The following is an 11,074-nucleotide window of genomic DNA, read 5'->3' as shown; positions in this document are numbered from 1 at the left end:
ATCACCAAAGCCCATCAGTAAGAAAGAGAATGGAGCAAACTAGAGGAGCTTAAGCACACCATTGGACCATCAAGAGGAAGAAGTAGCCGCCTTCACTAAGGTGGACCCACTCCTTAATTTCCTTGCTTTTATTGTTATTTATCTATTTTTATGTTTATTTTCTGTCTAAGGCATGTTTTTTAGTACATGATCATTAATGTTTAGAGTCTATGTCCTAAAGCTATGAATGATTCCATGAATCTCTCACCTTTCTTAAATGAAAAATACTTTTATTTTGAAAAGAAAAAGAAGTACATGAATTTTGAAATTTATCTTGAAAATAGTTTAATTATTTTGATGTGGTGGCAATACTTTTTGTTTTCTGAATGAATGCTTGAACAGTGCATTTTTTTTATAGTGAAGTTATGAATGTTGAAATTTTTGGCTCTTGAAAGAATAATGAAAAAAGAGAAATATTATTGATAAGCTGAAAAATCATAAAATTGATTCTTGAAGCAAGAAAAAGCAGTAAAAAACACAAAGCTTGCGAAAAAAATGGCAAAAATAAAGAAAAAAAAGCAAGCAGAAAAAGCCAAGAACCCTTTAAACCAAAAGGCAAGGGTAAAAAGGATCCAAGGCTTTGAGCATTAATAGATAGGAGGGCCCAAAGGAATAAAATCCTGGCCTAAGCGGCTAAATCAAGTTGTCTCTAACCATGTGCTTGTGATGTGAAGATGTCAAGTGAAAAGCTTGAGACTGAGCGGATAAAGTCATGGTCCAAAGCAAAAAGAGTGTGCTTAAGAACTCTGGGCACCTCTAACTGGGGACTCTAGCAAAGCTGAGTCACAATCTGAAAAGGTTCACCCAGTTATGTGTCTGTGGCATTTATGTATCCGGTGGTAATACTGGAAAATAAAATACTTAGGGTCACAGCCAAGACTCATAAAGTAGCTGTGTTCAAGAATCAACATACTCAACTAGGAGAATCAATAACACTATCTAAATTCTGAGTTCCTATGGATGCCAATCATTCTGAACTTCAAAAGATAAAGTGAGATGCCAAAACTATTCAGAAGCAAAAAGCTACTAGTCCCGCTCATCTAATTGGAACTAAGCTTCATTGATAATTTTGAAATTTACTGTATTTTCTCTTCTTTTTATCCTATTTTGTTTTTACTTGCTTGGGGACAAGCAACAATTTAAGTTTGGTGTTGTAATGAGTGGATAATTTATACGCTTTTTGGCATTATTTTTAGGTAATTTTTAGTATGTTTTAGTTACTTTTTATTATATTTTTATTAGTTTTTATGCAAAAATCACATTTCTGGACTTTACTATGAGTTTGTGTATTTTTCTGTAATTTCAGGTATTTTCTGGTTGAAATTGAGGGACCTGAGCAAAAATCCGATTCAGAGGCTGAGAAAGGACTACAGATGCTGTTGGATTCTGACCCTCCTACACTCGAAGTGGATTTTCAGGAGCTATAGAAGCCCAATTGGCACGTTCTCAACTGCTTTAGAAATTAGACATCTTGGGATTTCCATCAATATATAATTGTCCATAATTTGCTCGAGATTTGATGGCCCAAACTGGCGTTCAACGCCAACTGGAGACCCTTTTCTGGCGTTTAACACCAGAACTGGCACCAGAACTGGAGTTAAACGCCCAAACTGGCACCCAAGCTGGAGTTTAACTCCAAAGATGGCCTATGCACGTGAAAGCTTCAATGCTCAGCCCAAGCACACACCAAGTGGGCCCCGGAAGTGGATTTCTGCACTATCTGCACTTAGTTACTCATTTTCTGTAAACCTGAGTTACTAGTTTAGTATAAAAACTACTTTTAGAGATTCCTTTTGTAACTCATGACATTTTTACATTTCATATTGTATCTACTACGGCATGAGTCTCTAAACCCCATAGGTGTGGGTGAGGAGCTTTGTTGTAACTCATGACATTTTTACATTTCATATTATAATTACTATTGTTTTCTATTCAATCACGCTTGATTCTCTTCTAAGATACTCACTCGTACTTCAATATAAAGAATATGGTGATCCGTGACACTCACCATCATTCTCAATTTTATGAACGTGTGCTTTTCAACCACTCCCGTTCTATCTGAGCTCAACATAGTTATTGGGTGACAGCTTGAGTGCGTATCTCTTGGGTCTCTGATCCACGGACCGAATCCGTGAAATTAGAACCTTCGTGGTAGAGGCTAGAACCAATTGGCAGCATTCCTGTGATCCAGAAAGTCTAAACCTTGTCTGTGGTATACCAAGTAGGATCTGGGAAGGGATGACTGTGACGAGCTTCAAACTCACGAATGTTGGGCGCAGTGACAGTGTGTAAAAGGATAGAGAGATCCTATTCCGACACTAGTGAGAACCGACAGATGATTAGCCGTGCGGTAGCTGTACCTGGTATTTTTCATCCGAGACGAGAGATCCGACAGTTGATTAGCCGTGCAGAAATCGTACCTGGTATTTTTCATCCGAGAGGACGGATGATAGCTATTGACAACGGTGATCCACCAACATACAGCTTGCCATTGAAGGAATCCATGTGTGTTTGGAGAAGAAGACAGTAGGAAAGCAGAGATTCAGACGACAGAGCATCTCCGGAACCTCAACCTGTTCCTCATTACTGAATCACAAGTATCATTCATTTCATGTTATTTACCTTTCATAAACAAAATCATTTTTATGATTAATCTCCTGACTAAGATTTACAAGATAACCATTGCTTGCTTCAAGCCGGCAATCCTTGTGGGATCGACCCTTACTCACGTAAGGTATTACTTGGACGACCCAGTGCACTTGCTGGTTAGTTGCACCGGAGTTGTGGAAAGTGTGATCACAATTCCATGCACCAAAAGGCAAGCCTCAAGAGTTTAAAAGTGTTTTGTTAAGTTGTATAGAATCAACTAAAAGTAAAAGAAGTCTACCATCACAAAAAATAGAGTTTAAAAAGCCCACAAATCAGGCTGTACAGATAAAACCCAAAACAAAATCATAAAGGATCCAAAGTTTTTCCAGTAACAGTATCCGTAGATGAAGGTGGAGGAACAATGTTCATAGGGGTGGCGTCTACAGGTCCATCATCCCGATTAAGAATTTGACAATCCGGATCAGGTTCGGGATGGCCAACCTCAGCAGAAGGAGTTGAAGAAGTCGTGGCTGTAGAAGCTTTGACTGGTGGCGCAGGAGGAGGAGGTCCGTCATCTTCGTCATCCGGGGCGGGCACTATTTTACCATCCTCCACCACATTGTCCAGGCTAAAGAGAGTCAGATCAAGTTCAGGAGCAAGAACTCGGACTTGTGCCTTCAAATTTTCATAAGCACCCGTCACAGTATCCACAAGGTGACCCTGGAGATCGGCGTAATTCACAAGGGCAGATTCAAGCCTCTCCCTCAGCTCCAACACCTCGGCATAAGTGCGGGTATAACTCTCCTTGTGTTTCTTTGCCATCTCCTCAACCATATTTGCAGCCACCTCAGCCGTGGTAGCTCGAGACTTCTCCTTCTCCAAATCCATCTCTAACTTCGCCACCCTAGCATCCAACTCATCCTTCAAGCCCTTAATTCTATTAAACTCTAACTTGGCATCTTCAAGAAAAGCTTTCGTCGCATGAACTGGGGAGCCCTGGACAGTACGGTACAGGGCCGCACCCATATGGGCCATCCGAATACTGTTATTAGTGATAAAATTCAAATGATGGAGGAGGGACACGTCATCCATTAAAAGTCGACCATAAGGAGCAATTTGATTATCAACAAACCCCACAGCATCAAAATCAGGGGCATCCAAGTCAAAAGGTTCCACCGTTTTCTGTTTTTTGGAAGGAGGGCCAGCAGTAGGATAGGAGGCAGCACCAGAGGTTGAATGGGGAGGATTAGAAGGAATCACGCGAACATGAGGATTCGGGATGACTTTCCTCAATCCAGCAGTGTCCGAGGTCGCCTTCTTCAGAGAAGCTTGAGAAGATCCTTCTCCAGAAGCCTTGGCCGAGATGTTTTGAGCGGCCGTTGATTTTTTAGCCCGACGGAAGTGTTTCATTGAATCCGTAAACTTCACCATCTCTGAAAAAAGAAAACAGCAAAATCAAGTCGCAAGAAAGAAAGGTATATATCGATAAAATAAACAAAAACAGAGAAGTCGCCATACCCAATTCAGCCTTAAGAAGGGAAGGATCCCCAAGAAAATTTTTCATATCAAGATGGGGAGGCTCTCCCCAATTTTCCTCTAGCACACTCACAAAGGCCTGCTCGACCTCATCCAAGCTTTTCCAGGAATACCTAGCTACTACCACATTCTTTTGCCAGCTTAATGGGAAGGTGGGCTCATTGTTCTCATCTAAGAAAAAAGGGTGAACACCCTCAGCAGCCCGGACCTTGAAATAATAGTTCTTAAAATTCCTGAAGGACTCGTCATACATAGAGAAAACTTTCTTTCCTTGAGTAGCTCAGAAAGAAACCCAGAAGGCTTTCTTCTTCGCTACCCCAGGCTTTGTCAAAACAAAAAAGTAAAGAAAGAGAGTTTGGGTTGGTCGGATATCCAGTTCTTGACACAGTAATTGGAAGATTTTTATGAAGCCCCAAGGGTTTGGGTGGAGCTGGGATGGAGCTATGTTGCAGGACCACAGCAAATCGGTCTCAAAAGGGGTAAAAGAAATGGTAATATTCAATTGACTAAAGAAATAGTCATAAGCGTAGAAAAGGGGACGTTCTTCGGGAATCAAAGAAGGAAAACTAACCCTCTCCTCAAGGTCAGGTGACACTAGCTCATAATTTTTCTCCTGATCCCGATCACTACAAATCCTATGGTGCCTTCTAAGTCGCACGCAGTACTCAGGATTAGCGACCGTAACACACATCAAACAATAGAATCCAGCCAGTTAGACATGCCTTCCGGGATCTTGGTAGACATCTCAACAATATTTTTGTGAGAAGACATGGGACAATTATTCCTACAGTGAGAAAAAGGAAAATGGGTTACTACCAAACAACTCGGGCAAAAAAGGAAGTAACTCAGAAAAATAACATACGAACATCAAGAATCAGATAGGGAAGTAAAAGGGAAACCCCAGGATTCACACTGAAATCCAGGGGCACCTTTTGGAGGCAGTAACAAGGTAAGAACTAGGAGAGAAGACGATCTATGCCCTAAATATCTTACAACAAAGAAAGCACAATCCTTCCCTAGTCATCATCACTAACAAAAACATCAAAGTTACAACCTTTCCTACTGACAGTTTATCATCAAAAGATTGTTAAGCCAGAACAAAAAGAAGCCAGACAACGGTGAAAAGAAACAAGAACAGCAACGAAAACCCTAAACAGGATCACCAGAAGGCACACATTCTTCTCAAAAATAAGCGACAAGGAAAAATCACAAGTTGTGGATCAAGACACAAAAAGACGCAATCTTTTCACAGAAGAAATAAAGTTTTTCAAAGCAAAATCCAAAAACAAAGTCAAAGTCTTACATCGAAAGCATGCATAGTTGTCGAAAGTAAAAGCAGAAAAGAAAGAAAACACTAACCTACAGAGGAGAAGACAATAACGGCTCAAGCGAAGAATGACGCAACCCACGCCAAACAATCGCTTTGAGGCAAGGAAAAAATAAGGCTTGGAGACGCGAAAATGTAAAAACAAAGCGCTACAGCATGCAATGAGTTAGGGGCAAGTAAAGGGAATCGCAGCATTAATCAAAAAAGGTGACCTTTAGGATCAAACCTTTTTAAAGCAGATTTGGCCAAAGTTTTCGCAGACATGCAATACCAAGATAAATTATCGAAATGAAAATATAGAGGAAGAAATACCAACCTATAAGGAAAGAGAAAACAAAGGAAAAAGGGGGCATCGATCGAACACCCTCGAGCTGAAGAAGACAGAGAAAACTACGAAGCAGGCAGAGGGGATGAAGCATTTCAAAGAGAAACAACAAAAGCAAAGGGTAAAGAGAAGGGAGAAGAAGAAGAAACTGAAAGCAAGTCTTTTGAAATTCAAAAGGAAAAGTAAAAAGGTAAAGAGGGAACGGAAAGAGAAGTTAATAAGCATTAAACTCTTGCACGTTCCCAAGGAAACAAAAAACACGCTACAAATAAGGGAAGAAAAACGCTTCGCATTTTAAAAGGATAAACCTACCAAGAGTCATACTGGAGATCGAACCAAGACGAAATGCTCGAGCTCGATTTCCTCAAAAGGATCAAAAAACTAAGGGACATGACCACAAGGGGAAAAGTCAAGTTCAAGCAGGGGCACTGTTCATACCATGGGTCGGGCTATCCGACCTGGACTGATTGGAGAAAAAGTGACCGACCTCTTCAGGTCAGGACCCCCGACCTCTTCTGTAAAAGAGTTAAGCCAAATCGTCAGAAGAGCCCAAAGCAGGCCCAAACAAAGGGACATAGCCCAATCTAAAGGCAGCCAAAGCCTAAAAGGATAAAGGCGGTTCCCCTTAAAGATAAGATGACTTCGCTCAAGGATAAGATAAGATAACTGTCTTATCTCCAGAATGGTCACTCCTCACCATTATAAATACACTGGAGTACCCAGGTATAACTCATACCTTGATTCTACAAAATACCTGCTTAAAGCCCATGCTAACTTAGGCATCAGAGTCCCTTGTAGGTACCACCACCCTTCGGTGAACACGGATCAGCAGCACTGCCAAGGCCCACAAGTCGGACACGACAGCTTCGGCCACCACCACAGATCTCGACCGAGATCGACCTACAGTTTCAGGTAACCCTCGGAACAATTAGGTTTTAAGGAGTGTTTTAACACTTGGTAACTTAGGTTAACTAACCCGGGATTATCAACCAAAAGTTCACTATCAAGAACAACCTATTTACAAGGCATTTAGTGACCCAAAGAGGTGCTGGGCACCAATGTCTCTAGGATGAAATTTGAGCCTAGTGTCTGTAGTGTGTATGTGTTAAGGAGAGGCTTGAGTTAGTAGGTCTGAGGGGTGCTTCATCACCCAACACCTTGAGCCATCTGGGTCAGTAGTGTTGACTGAAAACTTATCTAAAAAGCTGCCTTACCACAGAACACTAAGCTGCAAATAAAAAAAAGTTCTAAGCAAAAAACGCAAACACCAAGGATCAATAAATAACAAGGTTCATAGCAGCATTTTAGTTGGAACTAAAAGGGACATCTCAAACTTGGAACTTAATAAGAGTTGAGCTTCAAATGTATCTTGCATGAAAACCCCATGAACCAAGACTAATTGCTTTCCAATAAGGACTCATATCTCTCTACTCTCATTCATCTTTCTCATGCTTTAGTGCTTGCTTGGGAACAAGCAAGATTTAAGTTTGGTGTTGTGATGCCAAGGCATCTTAGGCTAGTTTCACAAGCCTTTTTCATTTGTTTCATTAGGTTTTATGCAGTTTCTTTAGCTATAAGCAAGTATTTGGGTGAGAATTTTATACATCCCTTGATTCAATTAAACTTGGTTATTTATGTGCTTTTCATAAGATTTTATGCAAATTTTACTTGATGATTCAATGATGCAAACATCTTGCGATTATAGCAAACTTTGATGCATTTGTTTGATTGATAATAGGTGGAAAAGTAGCTAAGGAAGGGTAAGCACACAAGCAATGAAAATGCCATGGAAAGGAGCAAAGGAAGCAATGTTAGTGGTCAAAGTTGGCTCACCAACGTTGCCTCAAACGTTGATGAAGAGGGGGAGAGGCCAACGTTGGAGCCAAAGTTGGACCTCCAACGTTACCTTAAACGTCCATTCTCAAGAGGTGCAAAGTTGGAGCCAAAGTTGGCCTCTAAGTTTGCCTCAAATGACTATAATCAAGAAGCCATAGTTGGAACCAAAGTTGGCCTCCAATTTTGCTTCAAATGTGGCTAAGGCAAGGAAGAGAAGGCAACGTTTGAGCCAATGTTGGATCTTAAACACTACCTTAAACGTTGGCCATGAGGAATTCAAAGTGCATAGTTAGAGTCAAAGTTGGCCTCCAACTATGCCTCAAACTACTAAACTCATGGTGTAACATTGGAGCCAAAGTTGATGGTCCAACGTTGCTGGCAATGTTGAGGGTGGTCCAACGTTGCTGGCAACGTTGAGGGAAAGAGGTGCCAACGTTGGAGGGAACATTGGTAATCCAACGTTACCTCCAACGTGCTCGATGATGGAGTTGGAAAAATGTGAAGTGACGCGTACACGTGGACGACGCGTACGCGTAGGCGAGTATTTTAGCCAGCTGCGCACACGCATGAGAGACGCACACTCGCAAACGCTATTGTGATGTGTACGAGTGGGCGACGCGCACACGTGGGCAAGAAAATGTTGATGCACCAACGTTGGGTCCAACGTTGGGTCAAACTTAATGGCAAACGTTCCAGCATTATCTTGCAAAGTTTGACCCAACATTCTTGCTCAAACGTTGAACCCCAACGTGAACTCTAACGTCAATTCCGACTTCAATACAAAATGGCACCATGAAGAGTATGAACGTTAATTTGCAAATGTCCTCATCAACGTTACTAAAGGCCACTCCCAACTAGCTTCAACAGAGGCCAAAGCCCATATCCAAAGTCTTCAACACTGAATGAAGAAAGTGTATAAATAGACAGAATTGAAGTTAGTTAGGGACTTTTACTTTTGAACTTTTACTTTTTTAGCACTTTTGGGGAGACTGAAAGGGGAAACCCTGAATTACTTTTCTCTGTACTTTTCTTTCTAGTTCATGTACTTTCTTTCTAATTTCATTTACTGTTTGAATTGAGCTATGAACAACTAAACCCATCTTCATTGGGTTAGGAAGTTCTATTGTAATTCAATGGATCAATCATAGTTTTCATTCTTCTTCTTCTTTCTTTCTCTTTGATTTACCTGAAAGCTTTCGATCTTCACCAAATTGAGTAGTTGTCTTCGAAAAAAAGCTACTCATACTTGGATTTCCTTTGAACTTTGGAAGAGGAATAAGGAAATCATGCTAGAAATGCTTTCTCATGTTGGACCAAATTGGGGGTTGGATGGATATAGTGACATATAATCCTATGAATACTTTGATTTGGAAATACATGTGGTATAATCAGCGACCATAATTCATCTCTTCCCATGAGCAATTAGATCAAGGAATTGTTCAATTGTTCAAGCTTAGAGAGATTGGATTGCCAAGGAATTGGGATTCGATCACCTAAAATGGAAATATGCTTAAGTAAAAATTAATCAAAGACATAGAACAAAATAAATAGAAGCACATAAATAAAATAGAATTATAAAAAGTAAGATCATACCATGGTGGGTTGCCTCCTACCTAGCACTTTTCTTTAACGTCCTTAAGTTGGATGGTCCATACGCTCAGTCCTCTTCCCTTGCTGGATCCTTCAAGAGGTAGATCTCTAGCTCTTTGTTGTTCTTCATCTTCACACCATGATACAGCTTCAAACGGTGGCCATTGACTTTGAAGAAGGTGGGGCTTGAGGGGTGACTTAGGTGGACAACTCCGTACGATTCCACCTTCTCCACCACGTATGGTCCATCCCACCTTGACCTCAGCTTGCCTGGCATTAAACTCAACCTCGAGTTGTAGAGAAGGACTTGATCCCCAGCTGTAAACTCTCTTCTCTTGATGTACTTGTCATGGACTGCCTTTACCTTTTCCTTGTAGAGCCTTGAATTCTCATATGCCTCTAACCGCAGGCACTCCAATTCCACCAGTTGCAATTTTCTTTCAATTTTGGCTCCTCCCAATCCTGAGTTGCATTCCTTCACATCCCAGTAAGCTTTGTGTTCCACCTTTACCGAAAGGTGACAAGCCTTCCCGTAGACTAGGCGAAATGGACTCATGCCGATGGGTGTCTTGTAAGCAGTGCAATAAGCCCATAGCGCATCTCCAAACTTAGAGTTCTAGTCCCTTCTATGAGGTTTGACAATCTTCTCCAGTATGCGCTTGATCTCTCTATTAGACACCTCGGCTTGGCCATTCATTTGGGGATGGTAAGCTGTCACCACCTTGTGAATGATGCCTTGTTTCTTCAGCAAATCTATCATTCTTCTGTTACAAAAACGAGAGCCTTGATCACTCACGATTGCTCATGGTGATCCAAAGCGACAAATAATATATTCATAACAAAAGAAACAACAACATTAGCATCATCAGTACGGGTAGAAATTGCTTCCACCCATTTAGAAACATAGTCAACAGCTAACAAAATGTATAAGAAACCATTCGAGTTTAGAAATGGACCCATGAAGTCAATACCCCAAACATAAAAAATATTCACAAAACAACATAAGTTGTTGGGGGCATCTCATCCCTCTTGGATATATTTCCAAACCTTTTGCATTGGTGGCAAGAGTCACAGAAAATATTAACATCCTTAAAAAGTGTGGGCCACCAAAATCCGCAATCTAAAATTTTTCTAGCAGTTCTTTGAAGACCAAAGCATCCACTACTCTCAGAAGAGTGGCAGGCCTCTAAAATTGACTACATTTCGGATTGTGGCATACATCTTCTAATTATTTTATCAGTACCATATCTCCACAAATATAGGTCATCCCATATGTAATACTTGGACTCGCTTTTAAGCTTGTCCTTTTGATGCTTAGAAAAATTAGGAAGAAAGGTATGACTAACCAAATAATTAGCTATGGGTGCATACCAAGGAACCACCTCAGATATTGTTTGCATGCTATCAAGTGGAAAAGCATCATTGATAGGAGTGGAGTCACTTTTAATATGTTCTAGGCGACTCAAGTGGTCCGCCACGAAATTCTGGAAACCACTCCTATCTTTGATTTCTAAGTCAAACTCTTGCAATAACAATATCCAACAGATTAACCTTGGTTTAGACTCTTTCTTAGCTAACAAATATTTCAACGCCACATGGTCTGAATATACTACCACTTTGGTTCCAGGTAAATAAGCTCGGAATTTATCCAAAGCAAAAACAATAGCTAAAAGTTCTTTTTCAGTGGTAGTATAATTAGACTGGGCACCATCTAAAATTTTAGAAGCATAAGCAATAATATAAGGGTCCTTACCTTCGCGCTGAGCCAACGCCGCTCCTACCGCATAGTTTGATCATCACACATGATCTCGAACGGCCTACTCCATTCAGGC

The 11,074-nt window shown here is 40.8% G+C and overlaps 1 protein-coding gene across 1 annotated transcript; it reads right to left on the bottom strand.

Annotated features, from left to right (window-relative positions):
- On the bottom strand, positions 9,310–9,798 carry LOC107640663. The gene has a single exon (XM_016344170.1). It carries the CDS (start codon positions 9,796–9,798, stop codon positions 9,310–9,312), a length of 489 nt encoding a protein of 162 aa, XP_016199656.1.

Source organism: Arachis ipaensis, chromosome B05, assembly GCF_000816755.2.
Source record: "Arachis ipaensis cultivar K30076 chromosome B05, Araip1.1, whole genome shotgun sequence".
NCBI lineage: Eukaryota > Viridiplantae > Streptophyta > Magnoliopsida > Fabales > Fabaceae > Arachis > Arachis ipaensis.
Note: the sequence above shows the minus strand (reverse complement) of the source record. Positions and strands in the feature narration are given on the sequence as shown.

Bases quoted from the DNA above. Each gene is read 5' to 3' on its own strand.
- LOC107640663 (XM_016344170.1), bottom strand. From the start codon at position 9,798: ATGAGTCCATTTCGCCTAGTCTACGGGAAGGCTTGTCACCTTTCGGTA.